Raw genomic sequence first — 24,024 nt, 5'->3', positions numbered from 1 at the left:
AGTCAGCCATCTAGTCTCATGTGGGGATGGCAAGATTTTTTCCTCCCAGAATCTTGAGTTTTCATCCCACAAAAACAAACTGAATGCAACTGACAAATATCATAGACTATGTAGACAGAATCACCCTATCACTAAGTTTCTATAAAGCCTAGTTACTTGGCCATGACAGGCCACTGAGTCTAACATCAAAGTGGAAGATGATGGCAACAACCTCAAGAGCATAAATGATACAGATTTTCTGGAATTGGATATGACTGTCAAAGATGGTACTGATCCATGCAAAAAATCTTTCCCAATCCTGCTGGATAATGGCAAGACATAAGATAGTTTTCATGCATGAAAAAGGCATGCTAAATTATGCTTCTAAAAATGGATCTTTATGTTTTCAATGCAGAATCTGCATTAGTTCAACAGTAGGAAAGTAGTGAATAATTACTGTTTGGTGGCTCCATCCAACTTCCTTTTGAGAGTTTGCTTTTATTAGTCTTGGATTTTCCATTTTTGAAAAGTGCAGATGGCAAGTGCTCATTTCTCTATGAAGGTGCTAAATGCAAGGGAGATATTGCACAGAGGTGAATGATGATAAACAAAAGAGGTCAACTCTGGAATATCCAAAAAGTATCAAATATATAGATTCTTTGAATGATATTTAGGAGGAATACATTGTGAGAGGAGATTAGTAAGTACACCAACACTGATAGAGTTAAGGGAAGATATAATTGATATTTGGGGGTGCTTAAGGGTCAAGATTGAATAACTGGGTGGTTCTCTGCATTCCCCAAAAGGCCATGTGGAGGTTCCAGAGAACCACCCAGGCTTCTGACCTGGTGTCCAATCCTCACCTTCTTGTGGTGTGCCCTGTTGGGTATCTACCTGGATATTAAACAAATGAGGATGGCTGACAATTTGGGATTTAGCAGACCAAATTGTATTCTTATTGGCTTCAACCATAACTCAAAATAATGGTATAACATGATGGAATTTCATGCCAGCTAGGATGTCACCTGGTTAAACAAGGCTTTCATTGTTTTTGTCAGGGAACCAAGGGAAATAGCAAAAAACCCAAACCCCAACTCAACATCAGCAGAGATCAAGATTGGCACCATCAACATAAGAAGCATCAATTGAATTGGATAAGTACCAGATTAAAACAGGTGAGATCTTTCTAAGCAACAAATACAAGATGTTATATTCAGGAAATAACAGTCAGGGAAAAGGAGTAGCTACAGTATTCAACACTATATATGAGGATATATATATATATATATATATATATATATATATTCTTGAATGGCAGGTAATATCAAGTAGAGTGATGTGGGCTAAAATCAGAATGGGGAACTGGACAATGAGAATTATTTGTACTTATGGTCCCACATAAGGTTCTAATAAAGAAGTGGCGGAATTTTTTCAAGTCGTTAGAGAAGGCAGCTGACAACGAAAAAAGAAAAGTTGGTCCTTGTTGGAGATCTAAACAGCAGAGTAGGAAATGATTACCAGATATATATAATGTTTTTTGGAAAAATATGGAGAATACAGCAAAACTAATAATAATGGTAAGTACTTGCTAGATTTCTGCTCAGGACAGACTAGTAATTACTAACACCATGTTTCAACATAAAAATGTATTCAAATTCACATGGAGAGAAGATGCAAGGTATAAGAAAAGTCTCATTGACTATGTTATTGTTAACAGTGATGTTTTCCCCAATGGCTGAGGATACAAGAGTATACAGAGGTGCGTAAAAGTAATTACTAAAGAAAGAGCCAAAAGGTTTCAGTTTGGCAATGTAAAATTACATAGACAAAATGGATACAAAATTCATCATTATTTCAAAGCCGAATGTTTGTAGAACTTATGAAAGTTTCATAGAATGGCTTGTTCTTTAGTAATTACTTTTACACACTGACCGAGAGTTCACTTATGAAAATACATTTCTCTAACATTTTGATTTCCTTAGTACTGAACAAGAGTTTTTGCTCTCTTAACACTTTGAATCCTATCAATGTAAATATACATCAATATGTATATACACTTACAGAAGGTCTAGGACTCAAAGTGTTAAGGTTTCTGAAGAGAACCAACCAGTTCGAAACAGCTGTCAGGCCAGTGAAACCTTTATCGAATGCACTAATAAAAGGCAAATATATAGATGCTTGGGCATTGCCTGTGTCTTAAGCAGTGCAAGCAAAGGCAATTCAGGGATGCCGAGGATTGTATTCTTCTAAGCTATCAGGTCAACTTACAATAAAAAAGATAGTTTCTACAAAAATTCGTCTTTGAAATGATGGATCTAGTATCAACTTTGCTTATATATATAGGCTTTAAAATAGGAAGTGATCACAGTTTAGTGCTGAGCAAGATAAAAATGACCAGTGATTCCATAGAATGCTCTAAAATAGCTGCCAAGCATCAAGGCTTTACTTTTGAGATCAGAGAACTTCTGAATGTGCAACTATATTCCTTGACTCGATATTGAATTTTATATTGAAAAGAAGGGCATGTAAGACAATTTTGAAACAAATCAAAGTTTAACGCTATCAGATGTGAACTGTGCACTCGAATACATAAACATTATTTAAAAACTGAAAGAATTTGAAAACAAGAACCAAACCTTGAAGATTCAGTGGCAAATCCTAAAAAAGCTTTGATTCAGCCAGAGAGATGTGGTTAGATAATCTGTAAAGACAAAAAAATCCATGGTAGACTAAAGAAATTAAAGAGACAGTCAAGGAAAAGTATATCAAAAATTCCTGGCAAATAAGTGAGCTGGACTCTTAGGGAATACAGAGCAAAATATACAAAAGCAAAGAATTGTGTAAAATTAGCTAAACAAAAGTCATGAGAAGACTTTTGGTAAGAACAAAAAATAAATACCAGGAAGGCAGTAAAATATTCTAGAAGATATTGAAAAAGCTCAGAAATGGAAGAAAGAGTACTGTAAGAGGAATTAGGTATAATAAATGGGACACGAAAACCAAGTATAGAGACATTCTTGATGTATGAAGTAATTACTTTGAAAGAATGCTAAATAAAACAGGCAATGGTAGAAGATACTCAACAGGAATGCCATATGGAATACATACTTGAATACTGTACTTGAAATATAGCTATCACAAACCTGAAATGTGGAAAGGCTGCTGGAGTACATGATATTTGACCAGAAATGTTAATATATTGAGGTATAAAAGTATTGCAGTGGTTACACTGCATAATTCAGAAAACTTGGTCAGAAGGTCATATTCCAGATGATTGGAGTAGAGAGAGAGAGAGTTCATAGTACCCATCTATAAAAAAATAAAAAATAAAAAGACAAAGCTGAATATCAGATTTATAGAGGAATTTCCTCTTGAGTATTATAAGTAAGATTTATGCAAGTATTCTTGAGAAACAGCTAAGAAAACTTGGTGGAGAAGCTTGGAGAAGAACAAGCTAGGTTAAGTCCAAACAGAGGTTGTCAGGATCATATTTTCACTTGAAGACAATCATCATCATCATCAAATTCCTGCCATGTACCCTCAAGAGGTGTACAGGATATAATAGTACTACAAGAAAAATTTACATCATTACTAACTTCCTATCTACAATTTTCCTCCAAATCAGTCTGTTACTCATCGAGACTCCAACATTACTAGATCTTATATTTCTATCGTCTAAGGCACTTTGTACTGTATTAATCCACCTATATCTTGGTCTTCCTCTGGGTCGTTTTCCTGCCAACTTGGCAGAGAACACTTCTTTTGCTAATCTTTCCTCGCCCATTCTGTTTAAGTGACCATACCACCTGAGATTACCTCTGCTAATGTATTCCTGGATGCTGACAATGTCAAGTTCTTTCCTAATATTCTCGTTTTTAGTATGATATTGCCATTGATACCATCTGTTCACGCCTCTATTCTTCTTCAGGACTCTCATATCTGCGGTCTCTAGTCTTTGGTTAAGTGTTTTACTTCTGACCCAGCTCAGATCCATAAGTTAAAACTAGTTTGAACACTGTCTTGTACACAGCTAATTTAGTGTTCCGGCTAATTTCTCTCTTATTCCATATGAATTTATTCAATCGACTTCCTACCATACCAGCTTTGTCTATTTCCATATTTAATTTACCATCTTCACTAAAAATCGTGCCTAAGTAGCTGAAATGTTTTACTTGTTCCACAGGTTCTCCTTTCACAACATAGTTGACATTTTCAATGATTCTGCCTATTTTCATTGTCTTTGTCTTTTTATTGCTGACCTTCATGCCATATCTATTACAACAGTTATTCAATTTAGTCAGAGAATCTTGCAGACTTGTAGCGGTTTTATTTAGAAGTATAACATCATCCGCAGAAAGCAGAGAGCTGACATTAATCTCCAATTTTGATATCATGTTTAATACCACTTTCCTTCATAATGTGATCCATATAGATAATGAATAACAGAGGGGATAATGTACATCCTTGTCTCACACCAGATTTAACATTAAACCATCTTCCTGTACTTCCTTCAATTCTAACTGCTGACTTACAACTCAAATAAAGACTAAGTATTGCTTGATATAATGCCCGATTGACACCATATAACTGTAGCGTATTGAATGGCTTCTCTCTTGGCACCTTGTCATATGCCTTTTCTTTTCCAGATCGTCAAAACTTAAATACAGATCTTTGTTATATTCCCATGATTTCTCCACTATTTGTCGTAAAGTGAAGATCTGATCCTGACAGCCTCTATTTGACCTGAATCCAGCTTGTTCTTCACCAAGCTTTTCTTCCACAATTCTTCTCAACCTTTTCTCAAGTATACTTGTATATATCTTACCAGGAACACTCAATAGGGATATACTTCTGTAATTCTCACATTCAGTTTTATTTCCCTTTTTATATATAGGTACTATGAGAGCTCTACTCCAATCATTCAGAATTCGTCCCTGTGTCCAGGCATTCTGAACTATGCAGTGCAGCTACTGTAAGACTTTTATTCCACCATACTTCAGCATTTCTGGTCGAATATCATCTACTCCTGCTGCCTTTCCACGTTTCAAGCCTTTGATGGCTTTTTCTACTTCAAATATGGATATGTATTCCTGACTGCATGTCTGGTCAGTGTTTTTTTTTTATCACTGTGCTGTCATCACTGCTTGTTTCATTTAGCAAATTTTCAAAGTAATTACTCCATACTTCAAGGATATCTTTTTCTCCCGTTTTCATTTCACCTTTATCATCTCTAACTCCTTTTACATCACTCTTTCCTCCATTCTTAAGCTTCTTCAACAACCTCCAGAATATTTTGCCAAAGAACATAGAAAATAAATGACTTTTGTTTAGCTAGTTTTACACAGTGTTTATCTTTCTTACATTTGTCTCTGTATTCTCTAAGAGCACAAGCTGACTTATTCGCTAGGAACTTTTGATATGCTTTCTTCTTTTCCTTCACTGTCTCTTTAACTTCATGTGTCCACCATGGAGTTCTAATTTTTCTATCCTTGCAGACAACTTCACCAAATGCCTCTCTAGCTGCATCAATCTGGGCTTTCTTCAAGGCTTGCCACTGAATCTCCAAGGTTTGATTCCTGTTCTCAAACTCTTTCATTTTTCCTTCAATAATCTTTGTGTATTTTAGTCTACAGTTCACATCTAAGAGCTGCTGAACTTTTATTCGCTTCAAAACTTTCTTACATGTCATTCTTTTCAATATGAAATTCAATTTTATCCTGCTCAAGACTAAATAGTGATCACTTCCAATTTCAAATCCTCTGTACACTCTGGTGTCCTGCACAAGGGAGAAAACATCACTATCAACAATAACATAGTCAATGAGACTTGAAGACAAATAGTTAAAAAATCATGGGAATATAACGAGGATCTGTATTTAGGTTTCATAGATCTAGAAAAGGCATGTGACAATGTGCTGAGAGGAAACCTGTTCAAAATGCTCCAGTTATATGGTGTCAATGGGACATCAAGCAATACATAGTTTCTATTTGAGTTGTAAATCAGAATTGAAGGAGGTACAAGAAGATGGTTTGATGTTAAGTTAGGTGTGTCACAAGGATGTACATTATCTCCACTGTTATTCATCATCTATATGGATGACAGGGAAGTGGTATTAAACCTGATATCAAGATTGGAGATGTTGATTTAATTTGTCATCTTCACTAAAAATTGTGCATAAATAGCTGAAATGTTTCACTTGTTCTATAGGTTCTTCATTCAGGATGCAGTTGTTGTTTTCAGTGTTTCTGTCTATTTTCATTGTCTTTTTAATGCTGATTTTCATACCAAATTTATTACAGCAGTTATTCAATTTCTACTTAAACTGTAGACTTGTCTTCGATTTATTTAGGAGTATAATTTAGGAATAAAGTAAAGTATTGATGCTTTACTTTAAGCATTATTATTATTGACATTGTCAATAATAAATTTGCTATAATAAATTTGGTAAGAAAATCAGCATTAAAAAGACAAAGAAAATGAAAATAGACAGAAACACTGAAAACAACAGCTGCATCCTGAATGAAGAACCTATAGAACAAGTGAAACATTTCAGCTATTTAGGCACACTTTTTAGTGAATATGACAAATTAAATTTGGAAATAGACAAGAGAAGTAGCAAAACTGGCAGGACTCAGGACTTGTATCCACAGACATGAGAGTTCTGGGAAAGATAAGAGAAATGAACAGATGGCATCGATGGCAGTATAATGTTAAGAACGAGGATATTAGAAAAGAATTTGACATTGTTAGTATTCATGAATGTGTTAGCAGAGCTAACCTCAGATGATATGGTCACTTAAACAGAATGGGAGAGAGGAAAGCAGGAAAAAGAACCAGAGAAAGACAAAGATGTAGGCAGGTTGATACAGTAAGGAGTGCCTTAGAAGACAGAAATATAAGATCTGATAATACTGGAATGTTGACAGATAACAGGCTGATCTGCAGGAAAACTGTTGATAGGAAGTTAGTAATGATGTAACTTTTTTATGTAGTACTATCAAGATCCTGTACATTCTCCTGATGGTATATGTCAGGAATTTGATGATGATATGATTGGATTGTGTACAGAATGGATCTATCATCAAGAACCCAGTGACCCCATGGATGCTCTGTAATAACTGCCAAGCATCAAGGCTTTACTTTTGAGATCAGGGAACTTCTGCATGTGCAACTATATTGCTTGACTCATTACTCTTTAGAGTAGAAAACCTTTGTAATTTCAGAGATGCTCAGCTGTCAATTTGTTTTCTTTTTAATTTTGTAGAAAATAAATTAGAATGCACTCTAATCTGATATGCAGCTGTTAGCAACCAACCATATGATCTTGCATGTCATGTATGGTTTAATTGTAACAACGATTTAGCTGGGAGTGTATTTTGTCTATATATTCTGTGCTTTTGTGTTTATTATTACAGTCATCTCTTAAATTATCCCAGCTTCAAATAACTAAACCTTGACCAGGTTAGCATATGAAATGACTTCTGGTACAGTAGTAGCAGCAGTTAAGTAACCCTCCAATTATCTGACCAGAAGACTTTCCCTCCCTCCCTCCCTCCCTGGTGCAGTAAAATAACTAAGGATTAATGAATGTATTACGACTACAATAAAGTGCTTAATGGAAAAAAAACAAAAAATTATCTTTACAGCACTCAGGCATACTGTGAAGTAGGCCAAACTAACAACCACAACTCTGTACCTTAAAAGATGTGAAGTAAACAGGGATAATTAGATGATTTTATACCCAATCATGAAATATTCAAAAAATTTAGAAAGCTTAGAAAGAATTATTACATTATTTTCCAAAAATATAGAATATATACTAATTCTAAAAATGTAACCTAGATGCTTTTTTGATTGTCATATGATGCAACATCAAAACTGAGAAAACATCACTAATGCATAGTCCATATGCTATGTTTTGAAGACAATATTAACACACTAATTTAGTTAGTGTGTGTGTGTGTGTGTGTGTGTAGAACCAAGTTCATTTGTTTTTTTAATTGAGTTTGTATGATTATTATGAATGATTTTACTCTCATTATTTGTTGATAATGACACAGAAGAAACTGACACTCGTCATTAGAGTGATTTTCAAAACATACTATAAATTTAGGCAACAACCGAAAATGTGAAATGATCATATATCATTAATAAACAATAAATTGCAATGTTTCTCTGATAACATGTTAGTTTTTCTTCATATAAAATACAATGATAAACACACAAATATAAGCAGTTAACATATTTGCTTCAATACTTGTAGTTACACAGCACAGGACTCTAATTTCATGGCAAAAAATGTGTCAAGAAATTTTGTGCAAAAAAAGACCATTTCTCTCAGTGTAAATGCATTATCATCAATTTCCTGATAGGTACTCTCAAGGAGAATTCTGGCTACTATGACAACACTACATGATTAAGTTTACATCATTATTAATCTTCTAGCAACAATTTTCCTCAAAATTAGTCTATTACTTGTGAGAACTCCAATATTGTTGTATCTAACATTTCATGTTTCTAAGGCACTTCTGACTGAATCAATCTACCTAGGCCTTGGTCTTCCTCTGAGTCTATCCTGCCATCTAGGCATCAAACATCTATTCTGTTAACTTTTCTTCACCCATTTTATTAAGTGGCCATATACATTAGCTAGCTCTGCTCACATATCCGTGAATGCTAACAATTCAAGTTCATTTCTAATATATTCATATTTAGTATGTTCTGAAATTGATGCCATCTTCTCCTAATCTTTCTCAAAACTATCATACCTGTGGTCTCAGGCCTTTTATCATATGCTTTATGTGTAACCCAACTCTCAGATCCATAACTTAAAACTGGTTTGATCACTACCTTGTATACTGCTGTTTGATGTTTGACTTAATTATGTCATATAAATTTATTCAACTTGCTCCCCCACAATACCAGCTTTGCTAATTCTGTTGCCTGTTTCTACATTTGTCATCTTCAACGAAAACTGTGCCTAAATAGTGCAAATATTTCTATAGGTTTTCTGTTGAGAATGCAGTGAAGTTTTCTATGTTCCTGCTTATTTTCATAATTTTGGTCTTTTTTGTTGCTAATTTCCATGAACTCTGGATACTTGCACTGGAGATGTGTTTAGGAGTACATCACCATCTGTATAAAGCAAATAGCTGTTTGATATCTTTGATTTTAATATAAAGCTTAATACCACTTTTTTTCATAGTGTGATCCATATAGATGATGAATAAAAGGAAATACAATGTACGTCCTTGTCTTACCCGATTTCACATCAAACCACATTCCTGTAATTTCTTTAATTCTAACTGCTGACTTACAACCTAAATATACACCATGTATTGTTCAGTATAATGTTCTATTTATCCCATATAATTGTAGTGCTTTGAAAAGCATTTCTCTGGTCACCTTGTAATATGCCTTTCCAGATTGATAAAACTTAAATGCAGATCATGATAATAATCCCATGATTTTTCAACTATTTGTCTTAAAGTGAAAATCTGAACTTGACAACTTCTATTTGGCCTGAACCTAGCTTGTTCTTCTCTTTGACAATTTTTCTCAATCTCTTTTCAAGCATGCATGCACAAATCTTACCTGGAACACTTGGAGAGATACTTCTCTGTAACTCTCACATTCAGCTTTTTTTTTTTACATATGGGAACTATGACAGCTCTACTTCAATCATCTGGAATTTGACATTGTGACTAAGCCATCTGAATTAGGCAGTGTAGCCAATGGAACTTTTATAACTCCATATTTGAGCATTTCTGGTCAAATATCATCTACTACAGCTACCGTTACCACCTTTCAAATTTTTGACGCCTTTTTGTACCTCACATATTGATATATTATCCTTCGCATTCTTCTTGAAAAATTTTTACTACTGTTCTGATGCTGCTTATTTTGTTTAACAGTCTTTCAAAGTAATTATTCCAGACATCTAGGATATCCTTATTTTCAATTTAGGTCACCTTTATCATCTTTGATTCTTTTACAATTTTCTCTCCTCCATTTCTTAGCTTTTTCAAGCACATTTTTCCACCTTCCTGATCTTTATTTTCAATATTGTTGAGAATATACCAACAATATGGATCACACTATGAAAGAAAGTGTGATCCATATAGATAATGAATAAAAGGGAATACAATGTACATCCTTGTCTTATTCCTGATTTCACATCAAACCACCTTCCTATAATTCCTTTAATTCTAACTGCTGACTTACAATTTAAATATACACCATGTATTGTTCAGTTTTGTTTAGCTACTTTTACACATATTTTAGTTCTCTTATATTTTTTTGTTGTTTTCTTTTAAGGCATCTGCCATCTTTTTGCTAGGAACTTCTGGTATGCTTTCTTCTTGTCTAGGACTGCTTTAACATTTGTATCACATTATGGATAGAAGAATGAAAATAATTTATAGATGAAGAAACATTAAATCTTTTACATGTTACAACTTGCAAAGAATTAAACAGTTTTACTTAGTCTTTGTTTTTCAGCAAAGTCAGTTATCCTCAGAATTTAAATTTTTAGCTATTTCATTTTTAAATGATATAACTGCAAGTGACATTCTTGACAAATGGAAGATTGTAAATAATTATTATATTTACAGCTATTTTGCATGCTTCTGTTTAGGAGTGCCCCTGTTTAAATGTCATTTAAACAGGGGCACTCCTGTTTAAATTGGCTTTTTTACTCACGGATTCTTAGGGCATTGTAGATGTATATTTACCAATAAATATATGTAGCATAAAGGAAGAGAAATTTACACATACCTTTTTCTGGGTGTTGTGGCTTTTCTTCTTTCTGCGATGTCCAAACAACTGTGTGTGTTGGGGGGGGGGGGGGTAGGCAATGTGGGAGAATTAAATAAAAATGGAAAAAAAAACGAGTTTTTTGAATAATATATATACACATATATATTATATTATTAGGGATGGGCGGAGCGTTTTTTATATTTATATAAAAAAGGTGGGAAAGGGTGAAGGGGTTGAAACCAGCAACTGATACACAACTAATAAATTATGCAAACAGGAGGCCAAAAACTGCCAAAACATCCCAAGTACCAAAACAAACTTCCCAACACAAAAAATTATCAAACTACCATCCAAAACACATACAAAGCCTATAAATACATCTTCAAACATACTGACTACAAACTGGTATTCACCACAAACCAAAAATTGGCAAAATCTCCTAAAACCCACTAAATCTCACACACAAAAAGAAATATTTGAACACCACAACGTAGTCTAAAAATTTCCCTGCCAAAAAGACTGTGATATCACCTACATGGGTTCCAGCATCGGGTCTTTATGGGCAAGACTACAAAAACACTTCCACGATTGTAATATCCCTATTCCAGAACATTTAAGCACTAAAAAACGCAACATCAAAAAGAAAAATCGAATATAAAGTACAGGAAAAACAGAAATAGCTGTTCAAGCCCTTGAACAAAAACATACCCCACAGATCGACAAGGCCATCATAGTAGACAGACAAGACAATGAAACAATGCTTAGAATATCAGAAACAATAGCCATAAAATGTGACGCAAACTCTATCAACGTCCACAGGCCCTACATAATCTCCAAGGTTTGGAAGCTTCACAACATAAAATTGAGGTCACAACTTCGACCAATAGGTGGTAACACAAACACTTCAAAAGCAGAAGCACCTACCTGATCTGACATAGCATCCACTTCCTCCATGTGTTCAGACGACGACCAAGCATAGTCGAAACGGACCGCACCCCCCCCCTCTAAAAATCAGTTGCTGTTTTCAACCCCTTCACCTTTCTCCCCATATAAATATAAAAAAAAACGCTCCGCCCATCTCTAATAATATAATATATATATATATATTATTCAAAAAACCCGGGTTTTTTTCATTTCTATTTAATTCTCCCACACTGCCTAACACCCCCCCCCCCCCCCCACACACACACACAGTAGTTTGGACATCGCAGAAAGAAGAAAAGCCACAACACCCCAAAAAAGATATGTGTAAATTCCTGTTCCTTTATGCTACATATATTTATTGGTAAATATACATCTACAATTCCCTAAGAATCCGTGAGTAAAAAGCCAATGACATTTAAACAGGGGCACTCCTAAACAGAAGCAGGCAAAATAGCCGTAAATATAATAGTTTGTTAAGAGGAGTAACATGGGAGTTTTCCCAGAAATAATATCCATGATTGTAAATAATTTTTCTCAAGAATATACACTATAAAGCAGTGCTTATCAAGATAAGTTCCTGGCAACTTGCACCACTGACACAAGTGTGAGAGCATTTTATTATCTTCATTGCCACATCACTCCAACCCCAAATGACTATCATCACCACTGCACCAATATCTCAATTTAAAAACATCCCTATGAATATCTCATATTTATGTTCTGTTAAGCTTATAAATTGATAGGGTCAGTTGAACAAGACTGATATATTATACTGTATTGATATTGTATGAGATTGTATATATATGACTAGAGGTGATGGTGTTGGTGATGAAGGTAGTTGCAATTCATTGTAGTTGGTAGATTGAGTGGTGGAGACAGAGAGTTGTAGAGTAGGTGCCCTCCCTTGATGTGTCTTTAAACTCCCTGGAGGTGTCATGTAGTAATAATAATAATCAGGAGAAAAAGAAATGGCTCAAGTTAAGCATGGAGAAGTCACATCAAGTAAGTGGTGTCAGTAGAACTAGCTATAGATCCAGGAATAAGCTACTGTATTTGTATACAAATGCTAGAAGTGTAAGAAACAAGGCATATGAAATGGTTGCATTAATGGAGTCTGTTCACCCAAAAATTGTTGTAATAAGTGATACATGGTTGGATGAGGACAACATCCTAAAAGAAATAGAGATGGAAGGGTATGATGTGTTTAGTGAAGATAGAAAGGGTAAAAAGATGGGGGGGGATGCTATTGATGATAGAGAAAGAGTTATGTCCATTCATTCATTTCGTATGGTGATTCAACGGCCATGAGCCCCTTTTATGGGGAGGTACAGCACCACCTCAATTCCCCCCTATTTTTATCCGGGCTCGGGACCGGCATAGTTGACAATTCAGACCTATAGCTGGAGGGATTGTGTTTAAGTATTCCTGACTGTATCCGTCCTTTCTTTTAGTGTTACACTGTGATCAGCATTCATTATAGAAATTATGGACTTTACAACCATGTTATAAATAATTCTTTTAATATCCTGACGTTTCGATCTTCATATTAAGATCATCATCTGGAGCATATACAAATATACAGGACAAGCTAGTTACATTACATACAGTAAGCTAGAGAAACAATGAATTGATCACAAGTTATTCTACTGGCATGACCTCTAGTGAAAAAAAAAATTATTTATAAACTACATCAAACTAAATTCTATTTATGATAACATGAATAAACATTCTTTCTTACAGATAGTTTTCTTTCAGTAACAATGATGTCCTGCTTTTAACATTACAATTGTAATTTTTGATTTAGGATCCTGGATTTTCTACAGTCCTGTTTATAGTTGCTCTTAGAGAGTAATGTTCTGTGGGTCGAATATATGCCTTCCATATGTTTGGGATTTTTAGACCATCATTATTGTTCAGATTGGGGTGGTTGGTAATAATCTCGCAGACTTCCTTGAATTTGCGTTCATACCACGTTTTGGTGTGATGTAGACAACTAGTGCTTTTCTAGTCAATTCTATGTAAGGTATTCAAGGGCATGATCAGTAAGGCCAGCTTCACCATAATTATTATATTTAATGTGTCGTTTATGTTCTTTTTGTCTGATAGGAATTGTGCATCCTTTTCTCCTATATATGGTATATTACAAGTGCAATAAATATTGTATACTACAGGGTGGGCCAGTGGAGGGAGTGGGTCTTTGAATGAGTTCAGTAAGCTTTTTAATTTTGCAGAAGGTTTAAAGGTGGCTTTGAGGTTGTATTTTTGTAGTATAATACAGTCATACCCCGACTTACGCGAATCCGGAGTTATGCGGTTTCTTATATGTACGTATTCCCGTCCCACTTTGTGCCTCACCACTAGTCGTATCTTTCAGGCGCCGGCCACATTCGCCAGTGTCGCACATGCTGTGAACAAGCACTGACGTGTTTCGCACAGTCTCCATTCATACACGATTTTTATAGTCTACAAACCTTGCGATTGTTTAATGTTAAGTTCTTGATAAAAATTTTATCACATAAAAAATAATAACGTTATCCAAAAGAAGCAATTCCGATTCTTCTACAGCTAACAAGAAAAGAAAAAGATTGACTTTGGAAACAAAACTCAACATTATTAAGGATTTTGAAGCCGGAATGAAAATCTGTGAGCTAGCAAAGAAGTTCGATCTATGGGAATCCACAGTAAAAACAATCATAAAAGAAAGGTTTACAGATTTTGGAGGACATAGATTCTAAAAGGAACGAACTGTAGCCACAAGGCAAAAAAATAAAAAAAATCATTAGCTTGCTATGAAGAAATTTTACGTGACAAGAAAAAGACATTATGCCGTCAGACGAATCTATAAGATTTTATGAAACCATCGACATCGAAATAACTTTCTTCTTTTTTTTTTATGTACGAAAAACTACAATTATGATTATATTTCTTAAAAAATATAGGTGTTTATGTAAACCTTTGGTCCCAATTGTATGTTTGTATGTATGAATTACATGCAAAATTATACCCCGAGTTATGCGAATTTGACTCGCGCACTTTTTGTTGGTCCCACCTACTGCGTAACTTCGGGGTTTTACTGTATTCTGTTTATTTTATCTGATGTTCCTTTAATGTAAGGAATGATTATAGTTTTATTGTAGTCTGGTTTGTCTTTGTTTTTTTATTGAGGTCTTGTAGAGAATTTTGTTAATAGTGTTTTGGCTGTACCCATTTTTTTGTAAAGTATTGCTGATAACTTTAAATTCGTTTTTCAGTGCCTATTCACTGGAGCAGATCTTCAGAGCCCTGTTTTTTAGAGTATTAATGACACCTAGTTTTGGTGTTGGGTGGTGGTGGTAGGAGTTTATGTGTGTATGTTGGCCAGTATGTGTCAGTTTCCGGTAAACAGTGAAAGAAAGATTGCCAGAAGGAAGACGTGTGACAAGTGTATCTAGAAACGGAAGTGTGTTCTGTTTTTCAATCTCAATTGTGAACTGTATGCGTTTGTGTTGTTTGTTTAGGTGGCTAAGGAACATGTCTAGTGTCTGGCGACCAGATCACAAAAACATCGTTAACGTATCTAAGCCAGACTTTGGGTTTTAAAGGAGAGGAACCTAAAGCAAGTTGCTCAAAATGTTCCATATAAAAGTTAGCAATGGGGGGGGGGGGAGATAATGGCGAGCCCATGGCTGTGCCTTCTTTTTGTAGGTAGAAAGCGTTTTTCCACACAAAATAACCCAAACGCATTACATGTGCAAAGAGTGCCATGATATCTGGAGGGAATTTGTTCTGTAAAAGAAGGATCGTGTCATTGATTGGGACATTTGTAAAGAGGGCAGAGACGTCAGAACTGACTAATAAATCATCTTTTTCTAATGTAATGTCTTGGATGATGTTTATGAAGTGTTGTGTGTGTTTTTGATATAGGAGGGAGGAATGACCTACCAACTGTATCCATGTGTGTTCACGGATACAGTCAGTTCACAGGGCCGGGTTTTTTTTTTAATGTTGAGCCCATACACAGGAGGTTGGTTGGTCAACCTATAGTACATTAGTATCGTGTATAGGTGGTGGTGGATTGGGAAAGGAGGAATTTGTTTACATTTGATTTGAATGACTTTAAATTGTATTCTTTGGGAAATACAGCAGGTGGGAGACTGTTCCACAGTGCAGCAGTTGCAGGGATGAAGAGGAAAAGAAACTTTTTCTGTTTCTTTCTAGGTGAGCTGTGAAGGGATGTTGTGCAGCAACTGTACGTGTTCCAATGAGTTTAGTATTAGTACTGAGCAGAGTAATTATTGATGTTACTTCAGATGAGCATTTCCCATGGAAATATTTGTAGAATAAACATGCTGCAGAGACCATACATCTGTGTGAAAGAGGGGCGAGGGAGTTGGTAAGGGATGGATCATTGATAAGTCTAATTGCTCTCCTCTGTATTGAGTCGAGCATTTTGGGGCCCCACCCCATATGTGAGAGCAGTATTCAATAGTTGGGAGGATTTGTGACGTGTATAATGTTAATAACTGTTTGGGGGTTAAGTAACGTCTTGAGCGAAAGAGAAATCCTAGTTTTTTTGAGGTTGAGGATGCAGTGTTTGAGATATGTTTATGCCAGGAGAAGTTTGATGTGAGGGTGATTCCAAGGAGTGAGATCTCAAACTGTCTGGAGATTTGGGTATCATTAAAAAGGATATTGGGAAAAAATGGTTCTTTTCTTTGAGAAATAGTACAGAACTGGTAATAAGGTTGTGGGTTTTATTGCATTGAAATTTATGAGATTATCTGAACCCCCATTGGAGGATGGCTTGGAGATCGGAGTTGAGGGTCGTGGTGGTTGATGTTCTCTAGGTTGAGGTGAGCTGTGTAGGGCAAGGCTTATCAAATGCAAGAGAAGAGTCTAGTGTGCTGTCATCTGCAAAACTGTGCATTGGGTTGGAGGTCAAATGCAGTAGGTCATTGATATATAGCAGGAAGAAGGTTGGTGAGAGGACAGAACCTTGTGGGATCCCAGCATTAATTGAGTGGTGAGAGGATAGGGAGCCATCCACCATCATACGATCCACCTACAGAAGCCCTGGGTCAGACCGAATGATGGTAGTTTGCCGAGTAGGCCTTTGTGCAAGACCCAGTCAAAGGCGTTGGAGATATCTAGTGCAACCACTTGAGATTCATCAAACCTCTCCATAGCCTTCATCCAGAGATGGGCGATGTATGTGAGTAGATCTCCTATTGATCGGCAGTGGCGGAATCCATACATTAATTTGGTGAGTGTCTTCAAAATAATGTAGAAGTTGGGAATTAATGATTTTTTCCATTACCTTTGACAGGACTGAGGTAAGCGGGATAGGACAGTAATTGGATGGCAGTGACTTGTCACCCTTCTTGGGGATGGGCTGAATATAGGCCAATTTCCAGTATGTGGGATAGACTCCAGTGAAGTAGGAGAGTATATATAGGTCAGTTCTGGAGCGCAAACTTTCAGAACAATTGGGGGGAATGCCATCGGGGCAGGAGACTTTTTTGTGTCTAATTTGGACAGTATTTTTCTGATCTCATCCTGGCAAAAGGATATGGGGGGCATTGTATGTTGGGTGTCTGGAATGATTGGGGGACATTTACCATTGTCAGTTATGCATGCATTTGAAGCAAAGTATGAGGCTAGAAGATTGGCTTTTTCTGTGGGTGATGATGCAGTAGAGCCGTCGGGGTGTGATGGGGTGGAAATAGTGTTGGGCAGAAATTATGGCCAATTGCTTTGGCGAGAGACCAAAGGCTCGGCTGCTAGTTTCCTGCTTTTTGCTCCATCAAACTCTGTTTTGGAAATGTTGATTGTTTTTATGCATTTAAAACGGGCTTCGGTGTAAGTTTTGGAGGAGGATGATTTCAGCCAGTTGTGGTATGTCTGGTGTTTCATCTCTACAGCCTTGGCACATATTTTGGAGAACCAGGGTTTTGTTAGGGAATGGCAGTTCAGGGTGCTGTGTGGAATGTATGTATTCATGCTGGTGAGGATTACTTTGGTAATAAGCTCGGTGAATATGTTTCGGTTGGAAGGCCGGAAGCAATAGTCCAACTATAGGAATGCGGTATAAAAGTTGCGGAGGCTGTCCCACTTGGCACTGTTATAGTGCCAAACTACTCTTGTGTGGGAGTGTCTGTGTAAATGATGTTGCATGGGGGAGGAGATGAGCACTAGGTTGTGGTCAGAATTGCCCAGGGGGCTCACTACTTTCACTGTGTATTAGGAGTAGTCATTGGTGAGGAAGAGATCTAGGGTGTTTGGGGAGTGGTTTGGGTTATCTGGTATTCTGGTTGGCATCTGGACAAGTTGTGTAAGGTCGTTAGTGATGGCAAATGTTTCGGCATCTCTGCCTACAAGATCTGTACAGCTGGAGGAGAAAAGCCAGCTAGTGTTGTGGACGTTAAAATCTCCTAGGAGGATGATTTCGCTGTTGGGAAAGTGAGATTGGAGAAAATCAATTTTTAGGGAGAGGAAATTAAAGAGTTCAGAGTGGTTGGTTGTGTTGGGGGAGCGATAGAGACAGCAGATGAATTGGACTGAGTGGGGAAGGGATATTTTCAACCAAAGGAGGTCAAAGTTGGGTGATTTTAGGTTGGGTGCTCTCTGGCAAGGTATGTCAGAGTGGATGTATATGCAGACACCACCCTTGGGACGAAAGTTGTTGAAGAGTGAGTAGTTTGGAAGGTTGAGATAAGTGGTGCTGTGGGGCGGTGAGATTTGTGTTTCTGCCAGTTAGAGTAGGTGGGGTTTGGTAGACTGTAGGTGGTAGTGGACACTATTCAGGTTGGAGTTTAGGCCATGAATGTTGGTGAAGTGGATGTATAGGGTTTTGTGTGTCGTATGTTGGACTGCATGGGTCTTGCACATTTCCTATGCAGTGCCTGTATGCTGGTCTGCTTGGTGGCTGCTAGTGGCATCACTTGGTTTTTTCACCAGTTTATCTTGTCTGTAGTCGATGGTCCAGTTGTTGTCACTGTTTTGATGTTTTTCTTCGAGTTGTCTTCAAAGATGGCATCTTTGTTTCCTTTGTGCAAATGATAGGTCTGGTTGTGCAAGTATGCACGATTGGGGGGGGGGGCAGGGTGTCTTTGATCGCTGTTATTATTTTTGATGAGGTTGTCAGTGTGGTGCAAGTCACTTTTACTAGGCGTGGGAAGTTCATACTGTCCTTTTATTTATAGCCTCGAAACGGTAGCACTTGACGATATTCTTAGGATCGATATTGCATTCTTCAGTGAGTTTGTTGATGTCCTCTTGTAATAATTTCCTGTTTTACGTTGGGAAATAAAAAATGATGGCATTGAGTTTTTTTGTTTGGCCTCCATCAAGTCGTTTACCATTGCTGCGATTAGATCACGGAGTTCTTTCACTGGCAGAGTGAAGATTGCATTGCGCTGGTTTCGAATTTGTTCTAGCTTAGTTTTGACTGCCCGTATTTTGGAGGTAAAAGTTTCATTTAAAGCATTGATGTGCTGTTCGAGGTTTTATACACTTTTACCTATGTTCAGTAGTTGTTTTACCGAAGGAAGGCACAGCGAACAGAAGAACAGCTGGTTAAGTTCAATAAGTAGCTTTTGTGCAGCTTCGTCAATTTTCGCGCAGAAAGCGTAGGCAAACGTAAAGGTTTGTCTACTTGCGAGATGAAAAACCCCAGATAAACTGGGAGGAAACCCTGCTGTCCGCACCCAAGACCGGCTAACTTGGCTATGGCTGAGGAAGATCCTTAAGCTCTTCACACTGTCGACGGGAATCGAACCTAGGACATTCCTTCCCCAGGCATATGGTTGCAAAGCGCATAACCACTAGGCTAACTGCACGTTATGTCCATACAAAGTAGAGATGCAAGAGAGAAATAGTGCCAGTGGTTTTGAGGCAGTATGGTGTGAGATAGAGGTGAATAGAATGAAATGCTCAGTTGGATGTTGTTATAGACCTGGTAATGTGGATGGCAGTGACTATGAAATGTATAATCAAATTAACCAAGCAAATAAGAAAAGGGTGATTGTTATGGGTGATTTTAACTATGGCAATATAGACTGGAATGATGAGATAGCAACGGGAAATAAAGAAAATGAGTGAGTTTTGAGAGACAACTACCTCAGACAGTATGTAACATAGAGCACACGAGGAGTGAGGATTTTGGATTTGATTATCTCAGAAGATATAATTATAAATGAGGTTTCAAATCACCCTCCAACTGGTGAGAGTAACCATAAAGCAATTACCTGGGTGGTTGCCAGCAGTGTTTTCTCACAAAGTTCCTCTGTGAGAAAAGGGTATATGTGGAACTACAAGGCTGGTGATTATGAAGAGCTCAGGAGACAGTTTGCAGGTGTAGCATGGAATAAGGGGTTAGCTGGAAAAGAGATCAATGAAGTTTGGGGGATATTCAAGAACTATCTAGTAGAAGCAATGTCTAAATGTATTCCCAGGTTAGAAGGTTAAATAAGGTAGGTATGAAATGGATGAATGAAGATATTAAGCATGTGACAGAGAAAAAAGGCATTATGGAGGCAGAATAAGAAAAGTGGTAATAACCAATTCCATGAGGATTACAAAATCCAGGCAAGGAGGGCAACTTGGTTGGTAAGGGTAGCAAAAGTGAAGTATGAGCAGCAGTTAGCTAATGAAGTCAAAAAGAATCCTAGGGAGTTCGTTCGATATGTAGCCAGCAAAAAAAAAAAAGAATGATAATGGAAAGATGACATTGACTGGAGAAAATGGTATAAGAACTGCTGCAGAAGATATAGTGGAGATACTTAATGAGCAGTTCATAAAGGTCTTTCATTCTTGTGAATATGACATCATGGGGAGATTGAGAGCAGTTGATGATGGGGAGGAGAGACTGACTAAGTGAGCAAGAGGTGTATGGGGAATTGAGCAAACTTGATGTTAATAAGGTAGTTGGACATGATAATATATCACCCCATATTCTGAAGGAATGTGCCAGGAAGTTGACATCTGCCTTGACATATTTTTTATGTATGAGTCTTGCATTGGGTCGAGTTCCAAAAGAGTAGTAGAAGGGCGAGATTGTGCCACTTCATAAGTGAGGGGATAGAACTCAGGCATCAAATTATAGGTTTATCATGTGTCAGGTGTTGTTAAGTTGTTGGAGAAGCTGATGAGAACTAGGCTCCAGAAGTGAGTTGACAAGAATGGTATTATCTTTGATGGACAGCATGGATTTGCTAAAGGGATGTCATGTTTTAGTAATCTACTCATTACAGTAAGGTGACAGCTTCCTTGGACTAAGGATACACGGTGGTATACTTAGATTTCGCAAAAGCTTCTGATCGATTACCACATGGTAAGTTGATAGTCAAACTAGAGAGGATGGGGTTGGATATTAGATTAGTGCACTGGATATCTGATAGGTATCAGCAAGTTGTGTATGAGGAAGCGATATTCAGGAAGAGGAAAGTTATGGTGTGCCTCAGGGGTCTGTTTTGGGGCCATTGCTGTTTAGCCTGTATGTTAATGATATTGGCAAAGATTTGGATGGAGATATTCAGCTGTTTGCAAATAATGCAAAGTTGGGACAAACTATGAAAAGTAGAGAAGATGTTCTGGCTTTATAAGAAAACTTGAATAAATTGAGTGAATGGGCACGGAAATCAGGATGCAAGTTCAATGTTGCAAAACGTAAGGTTTTAAAATTTGGGAAACAAAGATGGGATTTAGAGTTTATGTTTGGTGGGGATATATTGTTGGAGGTGGAGGAAATAAGGGATCTTGGGATGATAGTGATAAGGATCTAAAATTTAGAGAATACGTTGCCAAAATTGTGAGACAACACAAAGAATTCTGGGAATGATGCGGAGGACACTGACTTGGTAAGAAGATTCTTTTCAAGAATTTTCTTACTTAAGATTGCATTTTTGAAAATTATGGAGACAACTACCATGTTTGAATAAAAACTTTAGTTTAATATAACTAAAATCTACATTCGATGTTTCGACCTTTATGTCAAAATCATCTTCTGGAGCATACAACTATACACAGAAAACAAGTCACACTACAATCAAACTGGTTTGTTAAAAACACTGACCAACCGCTACAACAATTGTTGGCCTGACTTCTGGTGGTGGTGGGGAATTATACATCAACGCTAGAGAGTCCTATTATTAGTGTTATCTGTTGGTTGTAGAAATACATTGGGCACAACAACAAGTATCTATCTATATACATATATTAACATCATCATGTACATTCCAGCCAGTTGGTATATATCTTACTTAAGATTCTTGTTACATTGCATAAGGCTCTGATTAGGCCACACATGGACTACTATACCCAGATTTGGTCACTGTTTTTCAAAAGGACAAAGAGATGTTGGAAAGAATCCAGAGGCAACCGACTAAAGTAGTTTCTGATTTCTGGAATGTTGAATATGAGGAAAGGTTGAGAAGATGCAATTTGTAGTCTAGTAGATAGGAGGAAAAGGGAGTGATATGACAGAGACCTACAAGTTAGTAAGGTGTTGTTATAGAATCAATGTTGGAGAGGTTTTACAGTAAATGGTGGGAGATAAGGGGAGAACCAGAGGACATCCCTGGAGGGTGCGAGAAGCAGGTTTTTTGCATGCAGAGTTGTGGATGATGGGAATGCCTTGTGAGTGTGCTGTCTGCAGAGAATTTGAGTGTGTTTAAGGCATGGTATGATGAGCTGTGTATATGACGAAAGGACCTCCTAGATGAGTCTGACTCCATGGGGTCTTGGGATAATAATAATTAGGCAGCACAATGCTCCATCCAGTTTGCCACTTGGCTAATGAGATCTGATGAGCTAGCATGAAATTATTCAAGCTCTGATAATTGATAAAATATGCTCAATATCAGGCTATTAATCCATGAATCTCCAAGATATAAAATGCAATGTCACAGAGCTATCACTATATTTTTTAAGATCTGCGTTTAAAGTAAAGATGTTATATATCCAAAATGAAATAATATTCTATTCACAAGTATACTGCTAGTAAGGCTTATCATCTGATGTGCATTTTGTGTAGGTGTGGACAGTGGCTATTGTTGCTAATTTTCATGAAATTTTGTATACACTCATAACCCCCCCCCCCTGCCAATATAAATGTAGTTTTGGGTTGAAGTATGGTACTTGGAGGAAAAAATTTAGTGCAGTTTTCTGACCTTAATTTGAAGAGAAAGAATATCCATACAGACATCTTTCTGTTCAAATGTATAGTTTCTATGGATATACTGAGTATTTTTAAAGCAAGGTGCTTATTGTTTTGATAAAACATTCAATTGAATTTTTATTACTGGCATGTATAATTTTGATATTTTAATTTAGACATTTTTATTTTCATACACCCAAAGGTTACAAGCCAATCACCAGTAATGAACTGGCCTTTGGGAACAACTGATATAGTAAGTTCTAATGTCTGCTATTCACTAGCAATTTTCCTTCCTTCTGCAGCTCTGATAATGTAAACTTAAAGGGATTGATTAAGGACTATATTGATTAGGAAGGTTAGGTACTTCTCATGTATTGCGGGAAGTTTGTAAAATGGGCTACCAATCACTGTGAGCATGTCTCTGGTGAATGTCTTAAATGAAAGACTTAATATTCAGGCACTGGGAGACAAGAAGGGAGGGATCGATGAGTTCTTGGATTCCCTGGAGTAGCCTGTATAAGCAAACTAAGTTAATCACATAAAAACATTTCCAAATAAATTACTATCATGTTCATCAACAAAAAAAATAAATGAAGTTTTGAGAAAGATTTCTAGTTTTAATTTCACACAATTTTTGATGATCTGATGACTATTTGTGCTTAACACTGAACATTTTAATACACTTAAAACTGCTATTTACGGAAGAATCAGCACTCTTACCACAGCTAATATTGTAGGATTGCATCCAACAATGAAAGGAAGACTACGAAAGCCTGTTACCCGATGAGCTATTCGAACAGGCAGTTCTTTGTGAAGATATTGTGCACTTCTCTAAAATAAAAACAAAAAAAAGCAGCTATAAGAATTACATGCTTTAAACACACACACACACACTCTCACATATATATATACACACACACACACACACAGCTAGTCTAGTTCTCACTTTAGGAATTTTTGGATCGGAATTTTTATTTTAAATTGTGCATGGCAAAGGCAATTAGGGGGAGTGTACGAGTATGGCATAAACTTTGTCCTCAGTTTAATGATAATTTCAAAGGCTTTGAAGACCCAACAACAATTGTGAATTCTGAAACCAAAGCAATCTTAGGTATAGCTAACCAGTTTCAAATGGAAGTTTCAGAAGGTGATGTTAATGAGCTGCTTCAATCTCACATTATGGAACTCTATGAAAAAGAAGATAAATATGAAGTTTCAACTCAGTTTTC

The 24,024-nt window shown here is 36.7% G+C and overlaps 1 protein-coding gene across 5 annotated transcripts in view; it reads right to left on the bottom strand.

Annotated features, from left to right (window-relative positions):
• LOC150107839 (branched-chain alpha-ketoacid dehydrogenase kinase-like) overlaps positions 1–24,024 on the bottom strand; it is a 309,936-nt gene that overhangs the window by 193,043 nt on the left and 92,869 nt on the right. For 4 of the 5 annotated variants that reach the window (XM_090392088.1, XM_090392087.1, XM_090392090.1 and 1 more), the window contains one exon: positions 23,516–23,626. The exons of the other annotated variant lie outside the window; for it this stretch is intronic. In XM_090392088.1, coding sequence (XP_090248214.1) covers positions 23,516–23,626 — 111 coding nt within the window. The remainder of the gene's footprint in view (positions 1–23,515; positions 23,627–24,024) is intronic. 5 annotated transcript variants of the gene reach the window in all.

This window comes from Typopeltis vanoorti, chromosome 4 (genome assembly GCF_054136105.1).
Source record: "Typopeltis vanoorti isolate ZY-2024b chromosome 4, IOZ_Tvanoo_1.0, whole genome shotgun sequence".
Lineage (NCBI taxonomy): Eukaryota > Metazoa > Arthropoda > Arachnida > Uropygi > Thelyphonidae > Typopeltis > Typopeltis vanoorti.
Note: the sequence above shows the minus strand (reverse complement) of the source record. Positions and strands in the feature narration are given on the sequence as shown.